At 44.7% G+C, this 22,624-nt stretch overlaps 1 protein-coding gene across 1 annotated transcript; it reads left to right on the top strand.

Annotated features, from left to right (window-relative positions):
- The first annotated feature begins 1,306 nt into the window (after positions 1-1,306).
- Positions 1,307-14,781, top strand: Atf3 (activating transcription factor 3). Its single transcript, XM_076831583.1, has 4 exons — positions 1,307-1,477; positions 7,741-7,984; positions 12,142-12,249; positions 13,316-14,781. Exons 2-4 carry the CDS (start codon positions 7,745-7,747, stop codon positions 13,511-13,513), a joined length of 546 nt encoding a protein of 181 aa, XP_076687698.1. The 5' UTR covers positions 1,307-1,477; positions 7,741-7,744; the 3' UTR covers positions 13,514-14,781.
- Positions 14,782-22,624: the final 7,843 nt, after the last annotated feature.

Genomic DNA, 22,624 nt, shown 5'->3' with positions numbered 1-22,624 from the left:
GAACTCAAACAGCTGGAGTCAGGGAAATTGTTTTTAAGAGTCAAAGTCAGTTCTGTTGAGGCCTCGGTTGGAAACGAGGGCCACAGGACCTGCTTTTCCCCCATCCAGGTTTGAGGGCAGAAGGAATTTCTGCAAGGGCCTCATGCAGCCTGTTATCAGTGCGTCCTCAGTCCGATCCGTGTGTCCCAGACCAATCCCATCTGGGTTCCACGAGAAAGCCGAAGATGGTTTCTCCTAAATAGTGCCTGAGACCCTGGGGACCCCCGCCTGGTCCCACGGGTATATTCTCTTTCTGGGTCTCCCGGGTCCCTCGGCTTCAGCCCCTTCTTAACCCTGCTCAGGGTTGCTTCTGATTTCTCTAGGTCTCTCTCCTCTTTCCACGCTCTAGGGGCTTTCAGTGAGGATAGCCTATTTTAAAAGCTGTGTGTGTGTGTGTGTGTGTGTGTGTGTGTGTGTTTTAACGGAACTGACAGGTCCGACCACTCGCCCTCACCGGCATCTGGGGTTCCTTCCCAGCGGGTTGGAGGCTCCTGCGTGTGCGTTCTGTGGAGTGCCAGCGCTGAGGGCTCAGGAGCAGGATGCCTGCCGCGTCTGAGTTAACCTTCTAGCTTCTCGAGGTCCCCATTGCGGAGGTCACACCAGCGTGGTAACCGAGGGAACTCACCCTAGGGCGACTTCGGGCGACTCTCCTACACCCTAAATCAGCGCTCTGCCCCTCCCCCTCCCCCTGCCTAAGAAAGAGGTGACTGCTGGTGGTGGTGGTGGAGTGGGTGGGGGCGTCTTCCTTGAAACTCCAGAAAATGACCATGCATTTTAGAGAAAGGTCGTGCCCGCTTCCCAGACTCACCTAGTCTGGGTTGCGGCCAGGATCCGCCTCCCCACCATTCCCCCAAAACTAGCGGAGGGAGAGATGCCAAAGCGGTGGAGTCATGCCGCTGGCTTGGGCACCATTGGCTCATGCCTGGAACACGCAGCCGCGAGTAGGCACATCTGGCGGCCCGCCCAGGCGGCTCCGGACCTGATATGGAGAAAGAGGGCGGGCGGGTGTGTGTCCCAGGCGTGAGAGGACCGGTGAACGCACAGCGGCAGGCTCCTCCCAGAGCTTGCATCACCAGTTTCACCCCCCCCCACCCCCGCCCTCCAGCCGTACTTCGCCCCGCCTTGGTCCCTCCTCTAGCCCTCCTCCTTTGCTCGGTTCTGCTGGTTCTCCCGGGAAGCTATTAATAGCATTACGTCAGCCTAGACTGGTAACCCTGAGTAGACCAACAAGCTGCCAGCGGGAGGGCTATAAAAGGGGTGATGCAACGCGCTCCAAGCCACAGTCGCACTCCGCGAAGCGCGCACTACACAACTCTCTCCCTGCGCCGCAGCCGGAGCCGACCCGCCAGCCCGCGCGCCGGCTGTGAGTCCTCGGTGCTCGACCGACCGCCGGACAGAAAAACAGCCGGACCCTGGCCGTCACGAGCGGAGACTGGAGGTGAGCGCTGGAAGCTGAGTGAATGAACGCGGCGAGGGTGGCTAGATTTCATTCCTTTCGCGCCCCTCTCGTAATCAATTGCCAGAAATCTGCGCCAATCCCTGACCCGCGTCCCTAGTTTTCGACTGCAAAAGTAACTGTGTTTGAATTTCACGGCTACTCCTCAGTGTTTCAGAAAGTTTCTCGAAAAGCGAAAGAACTTTCTCTTTTTGACTTGGGGCGCGAAAGATTTCGGGTGGAGGAGGAGATCAGGCGCCGGCTCCGCAACCGTCTTGGGAGCGCCTCTCCGCTCTCAGCTGTGAGAGGGCGAGGGGCGGGTGGGTTAGGGTTAGGGTTAGCGTTAGGGTTAGGTGGTGGTGTGCGGGGGTGACCCAGGCGATCTGGCTCGCCGTCCCGCTCCTTTCCTCGCTTCTTGTCGGAGCTCGGCTACTTGGAACTGATCTTTCCCAAGTCTACAGGGAAGTGCGATCGCTGAGGGCTCTCGGAAGCGCTGCCGCAGGCACAGAGAGGAATGAATGGGGTAGGGGTGGGTGAGCCAGGATAGTGGAAACGGCCGCTGGGGGTCATCCTGTGCATACCCAAGCCTTTGGAGGTAGGATCGCATAGGGAGCCCAGAGCGAAAGTTGGAATAAGTTTGGAGCTGGTGGGAGCCTCGGTGCTGCGCTGTCTTAGGGCGGAAGGCGGAGAGAACTCGGAACACCGATTGGTGTCGGGCTCCTGGGCCTGGGACTTCCTTTTCCAGTCTCATGGTCTTTTCTCTAGTACCTGTGATTCTCGCTCAAACTTTTCCTTTGAGTTTTCTGTTTTGCGCTCATGGAAATCCACCACTGGGGGAAGCGATAGTGTGGAGTCAGTTGTACAGACATTTAAGAGAATGCTTGTGATCTAGTGCCAGGACTGTTAGAGCTTATACTGCACTTTCTGTCCTTGAGCTTCCGTGTCCCGGGTCGGGAAATAATGAGCACATAGACACTACCGACCCTTCCTGCTGTTTAAGAACACGATGTGGTGATTGGATCAGATTATCTTCAAGGTCCTTCCTGGCTGAAGATTTTCAGATTTTAGAGTGGTGTAACTGAAAAAAAGGGGCCAGCGAAGGAACTTGAATGAGGAGGTCTATAACATCACTGGCTCGTCTCTGAGACCTTGAGAGAAAGGGGAGATTCTCTATGTGGCATCTCTGTCAGTCCCCAGCTTTATTCCCATTGGGTCTCCTTTGCCTCCACCCCCCATTTTCTTACCGGGATTGAACTCGGGGGCACTCAACCATTAAGCCACATCCTCAGTCCTACTTTGTATTTTATTTAGAGATAGGGTCTCACTGAGTTGCTTAGCACCTCACATTTGCTGAGTCTGCCTTTGAATTCATGATCCTCCCACCTCAGCCTCCCAATCGCTCCCGGCTCCTTATTTTCATCTCTCATTTACTTACTTCCTTTCCTCCTAACCATTTTTTCCCCCTTAGTTTCATTAAGTACAAAGATCACATCTACTTTTTTTTTTTTTTTTTTTTTGGACCAGGGGCATTCTACCGTTGAGCTATATCCTCAGTGCTTTTTTTTTTTTTTTTTTACATTTTTATTTTTATTTTTGAGACAGGGTCTTGCTAAATTGCAAAGGCTGACCTCCAACTTGTGACCCTCTTACCTCAGACTCCAGAGTGGCTGGAATCACAGGAGTGCACCACCATACCTGCCTCTATCACATATGCTTTCTTACAAATAAAGGAGTTGCCAAATCGTTGGGAGAGCCAGGAAAAGAATTGGCTAAATAATCTGAGTGTTCTCCAATATATCTATTTCAATGTGGATAATAATCACATCTTCTGTTTGGGAATCTTGTCTCCTCAACTTAAGATGAAGAGGAAATTGGTACTACTGCCCATTTAGTTTTGCATCTAACATTTGTTGTAGGATAGTGCTACAACATAGAAGCTCTTGCTTTGAGGGTATCCTCAGTGAGGTGGGAGTTGTAGTCAGTGCCTGGGTGGTTTCAGAGTCAGTAAAGGAAACAGGTGCCTAGGCCCCCAGTGTGGATGAAATACAGCACCCAGCACAGGTGGCAGCTACATCCTTCCTGTCATAGCCCCACCTCTCTCTTCCTCTCCCTCTTCATCCTTATCACTGCATAATTCCTCTCTTCTTTATGGTCTTTTCTTCTGTAATCCCTCCCTGTTTTAGTCCTGTCAAAGTCTCCTCTCTGGTACATGTTGATCCCTCATCTACCTAGCTACTGATTTTATTCTCTGGTTATCTCCCTGGTTTATCTAAGTGATGGATCCCTTTTCTGATGGAGCAAAATGAGTAGTGGGTGGGTGTCAGCAACTTGACATTGACTGGGCCAATCTCCAGCTTTATGACCTTCCTGAGTCTCAATTTACTTTAAATTACAAAATGAGGATCTCACCTACATGACTCTAATATTGGGTATTTTATGATTCCTGCTAGATACAGCCCTTGATTTCTAACTTTTAAAAATTGACTGGGCATGGAACAGGGTCAGTGTCTCCAAGTTTTGCCCAGCCAAGGGAGGAAGAAGGGTATAGCCAGGACACCACGGAAACTTTTCTAGGAACAAATGGTTTTGTGTGTGAAAATTGGTAATCTCTCAAGTATGTAACACCAGTGGAGAATGTTTGTGTCAGCAAATGGGGGTGGTGGTGGTGGAATTTACCTGGTGTCTTAGGAACCTGGGGGTTAATCAAAGTACACAAGAGGTTGTGGCTGACCTGCAGTTCTCAAGGGTTCCAGTTAATTCCTGACTGATAAATAGGGCTAACCTGAAATGGGACAATAGAGTCACAGTAATAATGTGTGTGCATGCAAGACAAGTACTCTACCAACTGAGCTATATCCCCAGCCCCTCGTGTGCTCTTCTTGACAGCCCTTTGAGAGAACTGGTGCAGGCAGACTTGATCTCATTTTATAGATGAGGAGACTGAGACCCAGAAAGCCTCAGTGGCTTGTTGGTATATAGGTACTCATCTTGTGAGTGGTAGAGAGAGTTTTGGAAACGTTGTCTCTGACCCTGAAGCTCAGCCTTACACCTTAAGCCTTCAAATAGGCTGGGAGAAAGACCAATATTGAAAGGTCAATATTGGCTTCTTACTACGGTAAGTTGGTTAGCAAGGAGTGCTTGGTGGAAAGAAATGAAAATTAAAAGTGAAAATTCACTGTGTAGCTACCAGGAAATAAAAATCTGGGAGCTGAATTTCCAGTTAAAGAAATACACGAGTGAAGTTTCACTTTCTTGAAAATGATGAAACTCGCAATGATATGACATGCTTTCTGATTGGAAACAAGTTCTTTTGTATCGGATCTAAGCAATTTTATCATCAATGTAGAAAGTTAACTCAGATCATCTAAAGTCCCCCAAACATAGTTTTTCTCTTCAATGAAGGGGAGGGATGTTAAAGGGCTTCAATTTTCTAAAAATCGTCTGAAGATTTAATTTCATTTTCTTTGTTGGGAATACAACCAGAGTCTAAGCTAAATCATACCACAAGAAACTGAGTGAAGGACAATCTAGAAAGTACCCCAAGAGGCTCAGCTTTAGTCTAGTGCAGAGAAAGCCTAAATCTTTACAAATTCTTTATGTTTAGAAAAGCTCAACATTTTTGCAACTCATTTCTGTTCCCAAGTCAGCCTGCCCAATGCTTTTCATAAAAACATTCCACACCACTGACCTTCAGTTTATTTCATTAGGACTGCTAAGAAAGAGAGAAAGTTTCAAACAGCAGACCCCCAAGCCCTGAGGGCTCATTAATAAACTTAGCTGGGTGGCAAGATAACACACACTCAACTGCAGTGGAATTCAAGCCTCCGTGGAGAAGGGATCCATCCGGTCCTCCAAACAAAGCCAGCCCAGTGGTAGCTCCAAATTCCATCCCTGAACTATTGGATTTTTAATGAAGTTGGAAAGGGAGAAGGAATGCATGGGAGAATCCTAAGCCTCTGGCTTCAGAAGCTTAGAGTCTGTCATCTGTCCAAGAAGTATCCTCCCAGCATTTTAAGATTATAGGATTAAGTAAGAGAAGAACTTCTGTTTTGAAGCTCTGGAGAAGAATTATATTCCCTGGGTTTCCTTGACTAGTCCATGGTAACATTCATTGGTCTGGAATTCTTGCCTTGTATCTCAGATCTCCAGTAGGAATTAGAGGTTGGGGTGTTTTAATCAGAAACCTTTCAGATAAAGATGGTGACCAGCCACCCTTCCACGTGTACCTCACAGAGTGCCAGTCTAAGAGCTGGCCTTGGGATAGAAAAACTCCTGGAAACCTGGTGAAAATGACTCGGATAATTGTTATTAGCTCCCTCTTACAGAGGAGAAAGCCATTAAGAGGTACAGTGGAGACATACTATGTGGTCTCACATCTTGATTTCCTGATCCCAGTCTGGAAATTTTGTGAACAGAAAAGCCCATTTAAATGTATGTAAGTTCTATAATTTAGGCAGCTGTTAAGTATGTACCCTGATAAATAAAGATCAGCAATGTATTCCTCCCTTCTCTTGTTTCAGTTCCAGGCCTGTCACCTGCCCTTTCCCACCCCAAATTTCTTTGGTTTTTGTTTGTTTGGGGGTACTGGGGATTGAACCCAGGGGTGCTTAACCACTGAGCCACATCCCCACCCCTTTTTATTTTGTATTCTGAGACGAGATCTCACTAAGTTGCTTAGGGCCTCACTAAGTTGCTGAGGCTGGCCTTGAACTTGGTGATCCTCCTGCCTCAGCCTTTCAAATTGCTGGGATTACAGGCATGTGCCACCACATCCAGTTTGTTTTTGCAATGTAAAATAATATGCATGTTTTTGCAACATAGAGCAATATTCGGTTTTGCAGTATATACATTGTGGGAATGGGTTCTAGGGCCAAACAAACCTAATTCCAAATTCTGACACTGCTCTATAATACCTCCACGACTTCAGGCAAATTAGTTGGTCTAAAACTCAGTTTATTCATGTATAATTTGGGGCTGAAACTAAACCCACTGGGTTCTCATAAGGACTAAATGACATAAGGCACATGAGGTCTGGAATGAAGGAGATACTCCTTCAGAGTTAGAGATTTGCCAAGGGGCTTCCTGTCTGGCTGGGCTGGATTGAGAGGGTTGCTCCATGGGACTGCCTGCCCAGATAGTCCTCATACTACTCATTGCTCTTGAGAACCAACTGCAGGGGAGTCCACAACAGGCAGGGACTTACAGGGGATTGGGATCATGGAACCATTGCTATTTCTACCCTTTATTTTCCTTTTGTCATCCCTTTGGGTTCCCTGACACAATATAGTATGACACAGGAGGATGGGACCATTTGATTTGACTACTCCATCCCCCTCTCATTTATTCAGTTGGACAGTGTCCATCCCATCAGGCACAACTGGACTAGACTAGGCTGTGGGATGGAGTAAACAGCAGACTCCTCCCAGCTCTGGAGGAGCTCTTGACCATTCACCAGATGAAGAGTTGAAGTGACTGACCCAAGTTACCTGTTCCTTAATGCTGGAGCCAATTCTAGGACCCCCTCCGCCCCCAGCCCAGGTCTTTCCCTATACCTCGGGGTTCAACGACACCTCCATACAAGTGTCCAGATCTCAGCTCCTGACTTTTCCTCACTCTGAGGTCTTTTGCTGACCTTAATATTAAGAAGGAGCTACTTGTTCCCTCGTGACTTGAATCCTGGCCATCGCCACCTGCTGCCAAGGACTGGAGCGAAGAAACACACCCAGCTATAGTTACCTTCCTCATTCCCATTACTTGGATCCAACTTCCTGGGGAAAAGTTTTAACCATAGATTTGCTAAATCTAGTGTCCCCCACTTCTTGCTTTTACTTCCACTCACTGGTAGATTCATATTGACTTCAGGTGCCTTCCAAGTTTCTTTTTGAAAAGAGACTGAACATGGGATTACAAAAATGGTCTGATTAAAAAAAAAAATGTTCTTCCTCTTTCAGGACTAAGGCTACGTTTGCATATGTGCACACCAGCCAAAACTAATAACTCTTGTAAGAATTCAGAATAGCTTGAAATGTCAACCCTTATAAACTTCAATTAGGCATTTTATCCATGTCACTGAGCTGTGTATTTTAAGAACCTGTTTTACTCAAAATGAGAATGGCATGAAATGAAAACAAAACAGAAGTCTGACGGCTAATGGGACTTTCCTCAGGGAGTGGGCCGGGCTCTGGTGTTGGGGGTCATAGGTGGGGAGAACTTGATCCCATGCCCCAGAACCCCTGAAGCAGTTTGGGTTTCAATGTGTCTTTCAGCAAAATGATGCTTCAACACCCAGGCCAGGTCTCTGCCTCGGAAGTCAGTGCCTCCGCCATCGTCCCCTGCCTGTCCCCTCCTGGGTCACTGGTATTTGAGGATTTTGCTAACCTGACACCCTTTGTCAAGGAAGAGCTGAGGTTTGCCATCCAGAACAAGCACCTCTGTCATCGGATGTCCTCTGCACTGGAGTCAGTCACCGTCAGCGACAGACCCCTGGAGATGTCAGTCACAAAAGCTGAGGTGGGTTCTACCACACGTGTTCATTCTTGCATATGTTTTGGGCACATTCACCACATGCTGCGCATTCTCTAGACAGGGGGCTAGAGTTGGGAATAAAGCAAAACTGCTGCTCCCAGGGAGCTTATCTTCTACTGTAGACCAATAATGTGAAATAGATCAATCAAATGCAGAGCATGAGACAGGTGCAAAGGGAAAAGCAGAAAAGGGATCGGGGGAGTGGGGAAGGATGGGGTTGTTGTTTTAAATTCTAAATTAGAAGGGCAGAGATGGAGGCACTAAGGTGGCCTTTGTGCAGGGACTTGAAGGGAAGATACTGTGACAATCTGGCAAAAGAGAGAAAGCACCAGTGAGGAGCATGGTCAGTGCCAGGTGGGCTGTGTGGCAGGGTGGAGTGGTGGGGGAGGGGAAATAGGGGCAGATCCTGTTGGGCCTTATAGACTGCTGTGTAGACATAGCCTTGTGCCCAGAGTGAAATGGGAAGCCATTGCACAGGTTTCTGGGCAGAGGAGTCACATATTCTGACATATTTTAAAAGATTTCCCTGGTTATTCTGTTGAGTGGGTGGTAAGGGCAAGGCGGGGTATGGAGCGGCAGCCTCCCAGGTCAGTGAAGGAGGGCCTGGGTCAGGAGGGAATGGTGCAGCTGCTGAGAAGTATTTGGATTCTGGGTCTGACTTGGGGATAAATTTGCTTTACTGATAGATTGGTTAGGGAGTGTGGGAGAAGGACGACTCAAGGGGGACTCTGAATGTTCTGGCCTGAACAGCTATAAAAATGGAATTTCCATTTGCTGCTGAAATTGGGGCTGCAGGAAGTCAGGGAAGGCAGGTGGTGCAAAAGCAGGAGTTGCCTTCTGTTTTGTTCGAACTGCAGTGAAGATATGGAGCAGACAGTTGCATACGTGGGCCTGGAGTCCTGAGGAGTATGGGGGTAGAGATATAGAGCTGGAAGGTGTCAGCATATGGGCATTGAAGTCCTGGGTTGGGAAGATGTCACCTTCTGTATCAAGTCTTTCTGAAGAAGTATGTAGCATGGTGATTTATTTTTTATCACTAACAGGACCTAAGGTTTCAGACAATGAATCAAGGACCAGGTAGCCAGCCCCACCCTTCCCTATAGCAATGCCTACAGCCTTGATACCAAGTGTATGCTTAAGTTCATGTCTGTTTCAGACCCTTGCATTGTTCTGTACTTGGCCACCTTTCATAAGATACCTGGAATAACAGACATAAGGAGACATGATTGCTGGGGATGCTGTGCTAGCTCAATGATGTCAGAACTGGGATCTTGCAATTTTGTTGGCCTTCCCATGATGATTGCAAGATGGGACTGTTGCAAGCTTACTTAACTGGCATGATTGCAAAGGGCAAGGGGCAGTGGAATCTGCCCCGACGAACTGAGTTTAAAAAAGGTTGGGACGAGGGTTGTAACTCAGTAGTAAAGTGCTTGCCCAGCAGAGAGCTTAGCTGATAGCATTCAATGAATGGTAGCTAGGACTATTTAAAATGCTGTGGCCATATAGCATCATTAGGGGCATTAGTTGTGTCCCCAGTTCGCCTCAGAGGGACCCAAACAACGTTTATCAGTGCTCGCTCAGTCTGATGACACTATCGTTGGGTTTTTCTTTCTTTTTTAAAAATTTTTAAAAAATTTTTAAATTTGTTTTAATTAGTTACACATGACAGTACAATGATCTTGACATATCATACGTTTGAATCAGATGGGATATAATTTCTCACTTTTCTGAGTGTACAGGTTGCAGAATTATATTGGTCATGCAGTGGGTTTTTCTTTCTTTCTTTTAACAATTTGAGATAACTGGATAAAATCGAACTAGTAGGAGAGAAAGGAAGAAAACTTGGAAGGAAATTTTGGGAGTTCTCTGATTCTGTATTTGCTTGACTTTGTGATCTTAGGTCAGTGTGACAAGTAGATTAACATATTGGAAAGAGAATGCACCAGCAGACATGGTTGAGTAGTAATTCCCATCTTCAAATAAGACACACACCCATCAAAACCATAGGCATCCTGTGTTTCTGTGCATCATGAGTCTGCTTCCCAGATCCCAGTCCTCTCTGGAAAGGTGACATGGTGAACAAGGCAGCTGTGACAGGAGGGAAGGGAATGGAATGCCTGGGTTTATGTTGTGTGTAGCTTACTGGTCTGGGGGTTGAGAGCCTCAAATGATTCCTGGGGCCTCCTGGGCACATTTCAACTGGCCACTCCGTGCCTCAGTTTCCTCATTAGTAAAACGAGGGAGCTGGACTGAATGGGCCATAGAGAGCCCTTCCATCCTGGACAGTTTGTGACTCTGTTTTCAAGAGCTTCCTCCTGAGCAAATGTGAATCCTCTTCCACCTGTCCAAAATGTCTACAGTGTTGCAAAATAAATATCTGTAGGGTTGCAATATCTTGAGGAAGATATTGACGGTGAAATTAATAACAGTAACTAAAGCTTATATAGCCCTTAGTATAAGCTAAGCCCCATGCAAAGCATTTCATATATATTAACTCATTTGATCCTCATCATGGTCATAGTAAGTACTATTATTGATCCATTTTACAAATGAGAAAACTGAGGCTCAGAAGAGTAACTTGCTCATGGTTACTAAGTGGTGACACTGGAGTTCAAAGCCAGTCTAGTCTACAGCCTAAGTATGTGCCTGTGTGGTTCTGGGACTCAGATGTCTACGGTAGACTTTCCTCTCCCCATAATTCTCCCTTGGGCTTTGCAAGGCCTTCTGCCCAAGCAGTCAGTGTTATTTAGATCTAAGGAATAGTTACAAGCCAGTCATGAGGTGAATATGGCATCCCAGACCTGCTAGGTCTGAGGTATAGCTCCTATAGCCTTTTCCTTTGTCCAAAGCAGGGACAAGTGACATGACAGGGTCTGGCATTGACAGCCTAAAGTGTCACCCATTTAGCTCACCATCTCAGCTGGACTTTGGTCTCTAAGCCAATTCAGTGACTGAATGATGCTGATTCCTCATCAGTCCATGGACAAATTCAGGGTCTGAGTGAACTTCCACAGAGGACCACATCCTAAAGCAGAATAGGGTGTTTTTCCTCCCAGGATACTGAGGGCTGGCTCAGGATGAGGCATAGGGGAGGAGGTGATGAGTGTTTGTTGGCTAAACCAATGGATGGGTCTAGCACCTAAGCTATGGGCTGATTCATGGCACTTTGGTTGAGAATGGGCTCTTTGTCTAGGAGCTCCACCAGCTGCTGATTTCAGAAAGGCAGTGCCTGCTACTCCAGCTGAGGATGGAGATGAATGAAACTGCCCTTGGGGACTGGGGATGTGGCTCAAGCGGTAGCTCGCCTGGCATGCCTGCAGCCCGGGTTCAATCCTCAGCACCACATACAAGCATAGATGTTGTGTCCGCCGAAAACTAAAAAATAAATATTAAAAAAAAAAAAAGAAAAAGAAAAAGAAACTGCCCTTGGGTCTTGAATCAAAGAACAGGCAACAGAAGAGGGTGGCTAGGGGATGATCCTGAGGTTGTTTCTGGTTCTAAGGGAAAGGATGTATTTCCCAAATAGACTGTCCTCCTTTAAATGATTAGTTAGTCTCATAGTTATGAATTTAAATATCAACATCTTCTTTCAAAACCCATAGATATTTTTAGAGTAGGTTAGATTTTAATTTCCTAATATTGCCAGTTTAATTCTATTTTACTACTTTGGTTTTCATTATTCATTCTCAAATGTGTGTGTGTGTGTGTGTGTGTGTGTGTGTGTGTGTGTAGTAGAAGGGTTTCAGGCTGAAGTCTAAGGCTTTATTTATGTATTTATTTATTTTTTCCTGAGTCCCATTGCATTAGGGCTGTTCCATTTTTCCAGATTTTTTTTTTTTTTTTTTTTTTTTGGTACCAGGGATTGAACCCAGAGATGCTTAACCACTGAGCCATACCCATTTTTTAATATTTTATTTAGAGGCAGGGTCTTGCTGAGTTGCTTAGGGCCTCAGCTAAGTTGCTGAGGCTGGCTTTGAACTCACAATCCTCCTGCCTCAGCCTCCAGGGGCACTGAGATCACAGGTGGGCGTCACTGCACCCGGAAGTTTGTCAGACTTTGCTGGCAGTAAAAGGCAGTGTATTTGAGGTGGGTGGCATTTCATGATGAGATTAAACATGTGTCTGTCTGTTGGATCTTATAGGTAGCTCCTGAGGAAGATGAAAGGAAAAAGAGGCGACGGGAAAGGAATAAGATTGCAGCCGCCAAGTGCCGAAACAAGAAAAAGGAGAAGACGGAGTGCCTGCAGAAAGTGAGTCCCTCCAGCTTTCCCCGCTCATTCACTCCGTCCCCCACCAGCCTCAGGTCACTGTCAGAAGAAGGGGCCTTCCTGGTAGCAGAAAGACCAGTTGCTGAATGAGTAGCAGAGCTGTTAAAACAATTGATAAGAGTTTGGATGCACAAAAAGCAGGTGTGTGAATTAAAAACTCCAGACTCCAGAGTCCTGGCTGGTCCATACATGCCCAGCAGCTCCCAGGCTGTGGGATATGCCAGCCCAGTTAAGGAGTCTTCACCTGCCCATTGTCTCAGAAAGGAAACTTGCCGCTCTCCTTTGGCTCACAATGAAAAGCCTTTAATTAATCTCTTCAAACAAGTTATTTCCTGAATCTGCAAGCATTGCTGCACTGGTTCTGAATTCTGCTGTCTTCCAGCCCATCCAGTGGTCTGAGCCAATTCTGCATGGGGCTGGCAACCTGGGGAAACACCAGGGGAGCAGCCTGTGTGGGCAGGTGGAACAGACCGTGGTGCCTACAGTCCTTTCATTGGCTATGTCTGCTCCCCCAAGTGTGGACTGGCCATGGAAGAGTCTTAACCCACAGGTCCCTAAGGGCTTTGCGGATGGCTCCAGGGTATTGGTGGAAATTAGGAAATTTTGTGTTGTCATTTTTTTTTTTTTCTGGGGAGATGAACTTGTCCATGAGATCAGTGACTTAACCAAAGACCAAGAACCATGAGTCTTGAATTTCTCCCTGCTTTTCAGGTCCAGATGCCCTTACATATGGGGCCAAGGACTCATGCATAGTTCGTCTCTGGATCATTGGTCCTATTGCAGTTTCAGCACTATAGCATTCAGCCTACCTTGGAGGCATCTCCAGGGCTTTTCTAAAGGGGTCCCTCAAGGTCAAAGGCTTCTCCAGGGTCTGTATTCTCCCATTCCTAGTGCCGCTCTTCCATTTTTGTCGGGGGATGTTTCCCTCTGCAGATTTCTTGCAGCTTCAGGAGCCTTGAGGTGCCCCAGCGGTCCCCCGCACTGCCACCCTGTTCTGGCTGGCCCTTCCTGGTCTCCCTTCCTAATGCCTCTTTTGTTTGTCCCCTAGGAGTCAGAGAAGCTGGAGAGTGTGAATGCCGAACTGAAGGCCCAAATTGAGGAGCTGAAGAATGAGAAGCAGCATTTGATATACATGCTCAACCTGCATCGGCCCACGTGTATTGTCCGGGCTCAGAATGGGCGGACTCCAGAAGATGAGAGAAACCTCTTTATCCAACAGATAAAAGAAGGAACACTGCAGAGCTAAGCAGCAACTGGGAGTCCTCATCGAATACTCCTTTTCCACCTAAAACCCTGAAGCCATTGGAAAGCCGACTTCCTGTGCACCTCTAGAATCCCAGCAGCCGAGAACCACTGAGGCAGGAGGGCCCATGGTGACTCAAGTGGGCCTTCCCACTCTGCTGCAGAGTGAACTTTGGACCAGGGCAAGAGCATCCTTTGCCTCAACTCCAGGATTTAGGCCTTGACGTACTGGCTGTTCTTAGATGTTCCAGATGGCCCCTGATTAGGGTCCTGCCTGCTTTCATGTGAGTTCTACAAGAACCAGGATGCCCATCATTAGGATTCAAGCAAAAGGGTCTGTACCTTGGATGGGTGGAGTGGCGCCATCTCCTCCACTACAGCTGCCGCTGTTGCTCATAGGGGACATGGAGTGAGAACAACATTTATTGAAGTTGTGCAATGGCCAGGGTTGTGCTTTCTAGAGAATATGCTGTTATGTCCTGGAATTACTGTGTGCAAGGCATTCGTTTCAAAACTAGGCATTATGCTCTTTTGATGTTTGTTTCGTACAACACTGGTGTGTGACTTTTCCGTGGTTTTCCTCAGATCTGGTTTCTGAGAGTCTGGAGGGTCCCTCGCCATGGGCAGTGTCTTACAAAAATGTTCGGGTGGCCAGAAGCGCTTGCCAGCCCCGGGAGAGCAGAATCGTCTTTTGGCCAGCAGAGCAGGTCTGGGTCAAAGAGGAGGCCTCCTTTTTCCCTTGGCACCCAGGTGTTAAGGGAAAATCCATGGGTGTGACAGTGGGTCCTCTGTTGCAGGCTCAGTTACAATGTCACAGGAAGAATGCAGAAAGAAAGTCTAATTTCCAGAGGGTTAGGACTATCCACTCAGTGACTTTGTCAGGAGTTATTTCTAGTGGAAGAGCCAAAGAATATTCCATTTTCCTTTCCTTGTGGTTAAAATCTGATCAGTGGAGACGCAGGTTTGAAGCCAGGGGATACCCAGGCTTTAGCATTATTGGATGTTAATGGCACTGTTTTGGTCATGTATCTGTTTTAAGAAATCTGGCCCAGAGCATTTGCAGCTGCGAGAGGTCACTCACACTGCCCACAAGGACTCTGGCTACTGTCTGATAAAATTCTGATGTTTCTGTGAAATCCTCAGAGTGTTTAACCCTTCTTAACAGTATCATTACAATTTTTTTCTGTAAGAGAAAATATTATTTATCCTAGTATCCTTAACCTGTCAATATAATAAATCTTGGAACCAAGATGTGGTCAACGTTAAGTGTTATACTTGTTTCTGTGGTTTTTTTTTTTTTTTAGATTCTTTGTTGTTGAAAAGGTTACCCCCACCCCAGCCACACATACCTCTCTTCTCCTCATTGTGGGAGATGATGAGTTTTGAATATTATCCAAGTGTCCTCTGTCTTTGGGCTCCAATAGGTAGGTTAGTTGACTTTCAGTCCTCTTCCTCAGATCTCTTATTGATAATCCTGGAACACAGCATCTAGTTTATCCTAGTTAACTGGTGCTAACATAGAAGTTAGATAGATTTAAAATCTTGAGTTATAAGTACCTCAACCATCAGTTTCTCTGAATGTACAAATGCATAAAACACATTTCTTATTCAACTTGAGCCTTTGAAAACTGACCTGCCACAGCATTCTTCTTAAAGTTAAGTATCCACTTGAATTATATCCGGTATAACATCCAAATGTGTGTCACATTGTGGCAACTATGTATTTTAAAGATCAGAAAAGAATGGGAAGGGGGATAGAGAGGAAGAAAGAATAAATTTGGACAAGATGGGTATGATAATTCAGAGAAAGGTATTCTACACCTCATTTTCTGGAACTGCCTGGACACATATAATACAGGCTAGAAATAAAAATCAGCCACTCTGCTACCTTCACTAGGCTCTTTTCCAAAGAGATGCTGACGTCATTAACTGTGACATTGGTCTACATGAATGGTAGCTCTGCTTCTTTGAACTATGTGTGGTCCCTTTAGACTATCACTTATGACAAAGGCATCTTAGTTTGGCTGCTTTAATGGCACATCAGGGGTGGTTCCTCATCTGTGGAGAACCATCTGAGGTTAGTACATTCGCCACTTCTTTCACTAGATAATTTATGCTTGCCTTGGTGGAGGGGAAAACTCCCCTGTGTTTACTCTCTGGTTATGGGTAAAGGTGCCACCACCAGCTGTTAGGAAACTCAAGATAATCTGCAAACTGCCATGAATAGCAATAGATTAGAAAGAAAGGGAGAGAGGGTAGCCATGGCAGGAGAAATTGATCTGAGAACCATACTGTGTGTGGTTAGTGAGATTGAAAATTCTTAACTAACGCATTAATAATAGTTTTGTTTTCTGTAGCCAAGTTTATGTTTTGATACTTTAATAAAGTCAAGGATATATATTATTTACCATCAGGTCATTTGGTTCATTTTATTTTGGGTACTGGGAATTGAGCCCAGAGGTGCTTTACCACTGAGCCACATCCCTGGCCTTTTTTTTTTTTTAAAGACAGGATATCTCATTAAGTTGCTTAGAGCCTTATTTATCAGACGCATAGTCTCTGATTTGATATCAAGGTCCTTGATCCTTATTAAACTGCAGAAGCAATTGTGGGTGGTGCTTCTGGCAGGGCCTAGAAATCCACCCTCCCCCTCCTGTTGTCTTCTTCCTGCCCCTTTACCTTGCCCTGAGGTCTGTCCTGCCATCTGTTTCAGGAGTAAAGGGTTTGAATGTGTTCTGATTCAGGACAGGAATGCTTTCACTTTCTGTCCAGAGGTAAAATGCTATTTCCCAACTCCAAATAAATCCTTGACATCCAAACCCACACCAGGCGTTCTCCTCTCTTCTGTCTCATGGTAACAGTCCAGATCTTCCCAAAATGAGGCCATATTTATCCTTTGAGCATCCTTCTGTGTCTTCATGGTAGAACTAACTCCAAGCTCTTCCAAGTCTCTTATAAAAAAAATGGCTCCCAGGAAGGAATTCACAGAGTTGCCAAGCACTGCTGAGGACTAATGCTAATTAATATTAGCTCAGTTATTGAATAGGGCACTATGCTAAATACTTCACAAGCATTATCCCATGCATTAGTCAGCTTTCTGTCACTATAACAAAATAATTGAGATAATCAATTTATAGAGAGAAGAGGTTTATTTTGGCTCAAATTTTGGAGATATTAGACTGATTAATTGGCCCTGTTGCTTTGGGCTTGTGGTAAGATAACACATCATGGAATGGAGCATGTGATGACCAGGAAGCAAAAAAATAGAAGAAGGGGGAAGGGTCCCACAATCTCCCTCAAAGGCTCACTTCCCAATGACCTAAGGACCTCCCACCAGGGCCCACCACCACCTGATAGTACCACATCAGAACCAAGCCACACACAAGGGCCTTGGTGGGTCATTTAAGATCCAAACCCTAGCATCCCATTTAATCCTCACAACAACTGTTAACCCCATTTCATGGAAGAAGTAACTACACATGGGTTGCTACTGAGCTCAGTAGGTTGCTTAAGGTCACAGCTGATTTTTTTTTTTTTTTTAATCACAATGGCTTCAAGCAAGAGTTCTGAGAGGGAAGGGAGATACGGGTATGTGTGTAAAGAAAATATACAACATACAATTTACCGTTTTAACTATTTTAAAGTGTGCAATTCAATAACACTCAGTACATTCACAATGCTATGTAATTACCACTATCCTGTACCCACCGAGCCGTCACTTTCTATCCTCACTCTAGCACTTGGCAACTACTACTAATCTGTTCTCTGTCTCTATGGACTTGCCTGTCCTGGGCATTTTATATAAATGGAACCATACAGTTTGTGTGACTGGCTTCTTTCACTTAGTCTGATATTGAGGTTCATCCATGTTGAAGCATACATCAGTATTCCATTCTGAATTATGGCTGAATAATATTATGTTTGCATGGTTACTCTGATTTTGTTTGTCCATCTATTTATTGATGGAGAGGTAAATGTATTTTAATGGAGAAATAGCTTTGTTGTTGTTGTTGTTGTTGTTGTTGCCTTGCTGGGGATCGAATCCATGCTAGGCTAGTGCTGTATCTAAACTATATTCCCATCCAGAGAGAAAGTATTAGTCTGCAAAGAAAGAATGAATGTCTAAGGTGGGATTTTCAAACATAACATCAAACTGGGAAAAGAGAGTCAGGAGGAGGAGGTCCTTCTGAGAGCTTTCATAAAACAATTTTGAAATCGTTGTTCTGTGACTAGCTATGTGGAATGGGGAGACATGGTGATCTCCATGGGAATATTCAGGGAATCACTGGGCTCCCACATACAGGGTGTTTCTACAAGCAAAATAGAGAAGAACTGAGACGACCCACTGGGTACTTCAATCCCTAACTCAATTCATTCCTTCTAAAATTGTTGTCTGGGGTTCTCCATCTCTCTCTCTCTCTCTCTCTCTCTCTCTCTCTCTCTCACACACACACACACACACACACACACACACATAGTTATGCAACTTCCTACAATGCACCAAACTGTTCTTCTTGAAGGCAATTAAATCATTCCAGTTTAAAACCATTTGACTGGCTGGTCATGGCAGAGCTCTGTAATGGTTTATTTTATTGCATTTTTTTGGAGGTTATAGCTTTTATTTGTTTACTTTAAGCCGGGCACAGTGGCACATGCCTATAATCTCAGCAACTCGGGAGGCTCAGGCAGGAGAATTTTGAGTTCAAACCCAGCCTCAGCAATTTAGTGAGGCCCTGAGGAACTCAGTGAGACCCTGTCTCTAATAAAATATTAAAAAGGGCTGGAGATGTGGCTCAGTGTTAGGCATCCCTGGGTTCAATCCCTGGTATTAAAAAAAAAGATATATGACATCTTCAGGGTTTTTAAGTGGATAAGGTTATTTTGCCGCCATTTTTTCTTACATTAATTACAGTGAAATGAACACATTCAAATTAATTCAATTCTATAATAATACTTGTTAAAAATATAGAGGAAAATTGCAATTTTTCTTAGCCACAGGGTCTTACATGCTTATTAACTAAATGTATTTTTAAATTGTATATAAAAACAACAACTTCACATTAACAGGTTACCATGCTCTGTTTCAGTATTGTATAAATTTTATAATGTACAGTTCACTTAAAACATATCTATCTAATCAAGGATTTATTTCCCTATGGTGAAAACATAAAAAATCGTTTATTCTAGCTCTTTGAAATATTCAGTGCACTTTTTCTGTCTAGTAGTAGTCACCTATCATTCACACCAGAACTTCTTGCTCCTTTTTTCCCCACACTTTTTATTGGTACAAGTTTTAGTCAGGTTTTTTTTTTTTTTCCACTGTAACTCAAGGCCCTACCAGAACAATTGTAGAGGAGGAAAAGTTTATTTGGGGGCTCATGGTTTCAGAGGTTGCAATCCACAGACAGCAGGTTCCATTCCTCAGGGCTTAAGGTGAGGCAGAACATCATGGTGGAAGAGTTGCATAGGTAAGCAGTTCCCATGATGATTAGGAGGCAGAGAGATTCCACTTCCACATTCAAATATATATTCCAAACCACACCCCCAATGTCCTACTCTTCCAGCCACAGCACGCCTGCCTTCAGTTACCACTCAGTTAATCCCATCAGGTGATTATTTCACTGATTGGGTTAAGGCTCTCATAACCCAATCAGTTCTTCTCTGAACCTTCTTGCATTGTCTCAAACGTGAGCTTTTGGGGGATTACCTCACATCCAAATCATAACAGTACCTTATAAGAGAACATAATGGTGGGATTTGTTGTTCTATACTCATATATGCACACAAAACAGCAATATAGTTTGGCCAATATCAGTCTCCTTTGTTCCCATCTTGACTGGAACTCAGTACCATTGTACCCATGGATTAAACTCCTCCCCTCCCCCACCTTCCCTCTACTCTCCCTCTCTCTGGTAACCACTGTTCTACTCCCAACTTTTATGAGGTCAACTTTTTAAGGTTCCACATATAAATAAGATCATGTGGTACTTGTCTTCCTGTGCCTGGCTTATTTCACTTAACATAATGATTTTTAGTTCCACTCATGTTCTCACAAGGAACAAAATTTCATTATTTTAATGGTTGAATAGTACTCTGTTGTGAAGATATAACACAGTATCTTTACTTTTTCATTGGCTGATCAGCACCTAAGTTGTTTAAACTTCTTGGCTATGGTAAATAGTGCTGCAATGATCACAAGACCACAGCTATCTCTTCGATACACTGATAATTTAACTTTGGAGAAATACCCAGTAGTACCAGAGTCTTTTAAATTCATACTATTCACGCTGTGTGAATGTTAAGTAAATTATTAACAAATACTTGTAGTTAATCTGTACATACTATTTGTTTTTGCTATTAGAATTTTAGAGATGTTTTCAGCAGGAAAAAAGTAATTTCTTCCTAATTTTTTTTAAAGAGCAAGAATTCACAAGAGTCCTATCTTGATATATTGTAATTAGTTTTAAAAAAAAAACTCATCCTTCAAACTGTGGAAAAGGAGCTGCCACATTGGGCCAGAAAAAGATGATTTTTGCCAGAATTGTTCCACTCCCATCTATTCCATCCATTGAGTTCCATATAAAATTATTGTATATGACACAAAAATGGATTCAGATGACTTAAAACAAAAGCTTGAAGAACAGTGTATAAGAGACCACTCAATTGTCACTGAGGATTGGCCAAGGGTAGGGCTTATCAGAGTTCCTGAAGAGAATGCTCATGCAGGTAGTAAATTGCTGTAGAATGAATTCTGGTCTCCCTCCAAAGTCCCCAATTCCCACATTTATATATTGAAGTCCTAATCCACTCTGATGGTATTACCATTGGAGTATTACAGATGGCGATAGAGTATTTTGTGAGTGTTTTAGTCAGCTTTTTTGTTACTACACAAGAGACCCGACAAGAACAATGTAGAGGAGGACAAGCTTATTTGGGACCCATGGTTTCAGAGGTATCAGCCCATAGATGTCTGACTTCATTGCTTTGGGTCTGAGATGAGGCAGAACATCATGGTGGGAGGACATGGTGGAGGAAAGCTGCTCAGGACATGGAAACAAAGTGGAGAGAGAGCTCTGCTCACCAAGGGCAAATATAAACCCCAAAGGAACCCCCCCAGTGACCCACCTCCCCCCAGCCACACCCTACTTGCCTACAGTTATCACCCAGATAATCCATATCAGTCACAACCGATCACATGTCAATCACAACTCCTATCAGTCACAACTCTTAATCTAATCACTTACCTCTGAAAATTATTTTTAAATATCTTTAATTAATTAATTATTAATTACCTTTAATTAATTAATTAATTATTTTTTATGTGGTGCTGATGATCGAACCCAGTGTGCTAGGCAAGTACTCTATCACTGAGTTATAATCCAAGCCCTGAAAATTCTTGCATTCTCTCTCACATGAACTTTTGGGGGACCCCTGCATATCCAAACTACAATATTCTGCCCCTGGTCCCCCAAAGCTCATGCTCATCTCCCAATTCAAAATATATTCAGTCCATTTTCAAGAGTCACCATAGTCTTAACAATTTCAGCATTACCCAAGTTTAAGTCCAAAGTCTCCTGAGACTCAAGGCAAATTCTCAGCATGAATCCCATAAAATTCAAAAGCAGGTTACATATATCCAATATATAATGGCACAGAGTAAACTTTTCCATACCACAAGGGAGAAATAAATGGCACAGAAAGGCGGAATGGGGCCAAAGCAAGACTGAAATCCAGGTGGGCAAACAAGTCTTGTAGCCCCATGTTCAGTGTCGTGGGTATATGACATCATGATGTTCTCTCTAACGAGCTTGTGTAGTTCCACCCCTATGACCTTGCTGGTTGCAACCCATATGGCCTCTATCTTGGTTTGTTTCTGCTTGAAAAATACAGCTTTCCTCAGCAGACATCCCATGGTACTGGCCTCTTCTTTTTCCTTTTCTTGCAGTGCTGGGGATTGAACCCAGGGCCTTGGGCATATGAGGCAAACACTCTACCAACTGAGCTATATCCCCAGCCACCTGGCCTCTCTTAATCTTGGGGTCTCCGTGGCAGCTTTGGCTCCCTTTTTACATCTCCACATATCACACTTTCAGGGGCTGCCCTCAGGGGATCCAACTACTACACCTTGTCTGGCCTCCCAGGCCTTCTTTTGAAATTTCAGTGGAAGCCTCCATGACCACCTAATTCCAAAATCCCGCAATCATGCAGAAACAGCACCATGTGGTTGCTGCCAGGGCCTGCCACCATCTTGAGCAGTAGAAAAGCCTCCTTGACCACAGCTGCAGCAGTCTCTTAGTGCTTGGGCAGCTGAGCATGGTGAGAAAACTTCCTAAGCCCCTCTGTATAAACAGGGTGTCCCCATAGTTTTGTTTTGTTTCGTTTTTTAAGAAAAAGGAAAAAGAAATTTTATTGCTTTTCTGGCAAAGGAGAAACACAGGGAACTCCTGTCCCAGAGGCAGTGATTCTGCCTGATCTGAGAGAACAGGAGTTTTTAAAGAAGTGATTCAAAAGCTATATTCCATGTGTTCTCTTTTGGAGTTGTAATACACTTGTTAATTTGGGAGAGAGTCATTTCTGAGATCTTCTGGTGCCATCCTCAGTCTGTATTAATTTATTTCTATGGTGGGTGTGCTCAAGGATAGATAACTCTCCCTAGGACAGGGAAGAAAGGTAAGTGTGTTTTCCCTGAGATTAGAGAGGGGGAAAGGTTAAGGAGGAGGGAGAGAGGAAGATAAAGAAGCATCTGTTTTAAGGTAAGTTGCAGTGGCAGAGCAACAAGGGCTATCTTCAAAGCATGAAGTGGACCACTGTAACATTTCCCCACTGTTAATTTTCTACATTTCATTTCTATGGAAAAGTAGGTGACAAAAAAAGTGGGTGACAATACCTCCAAGCTACTTCCTGTTGAGAAAGGGCAAAGTTGTCTGGGGAAGTGACCTGAAGTCCTTGTTTTCTATCAGGTGGGGCATGGACAGTTAAGGGTATTCATCATCAGGACAGTTCAGAGATCCATGGTGGCAGCTGGTGGGTAACTGGACAGCGCAGACATAGGGCAAGGATCTTGCTAAGATAATAAACAAGACAGCAAAGCATTACCTTTTTTGGCAAATGATTA

This window comes from Callospermophilus lateralis, chromosome 13 (assembly GCF_048772815.1).
Source record: "Callospermophilus lateralis isolate mCalLat2 chromosome 13, mCalLat2.hap1, whole genome shotgun sequence".
In the NCBI taxonomy this organism is placed as follows: domain Eukaryota; kingdom Metazoa; phylum Chordata; class Mammalia; order Rodentia; family Sciuridae; genus Callospermophilus; species Callospermophilus lateralis.
This window is presented reverse-complemented; position numbering and strand designations above follow the sequence as displayed.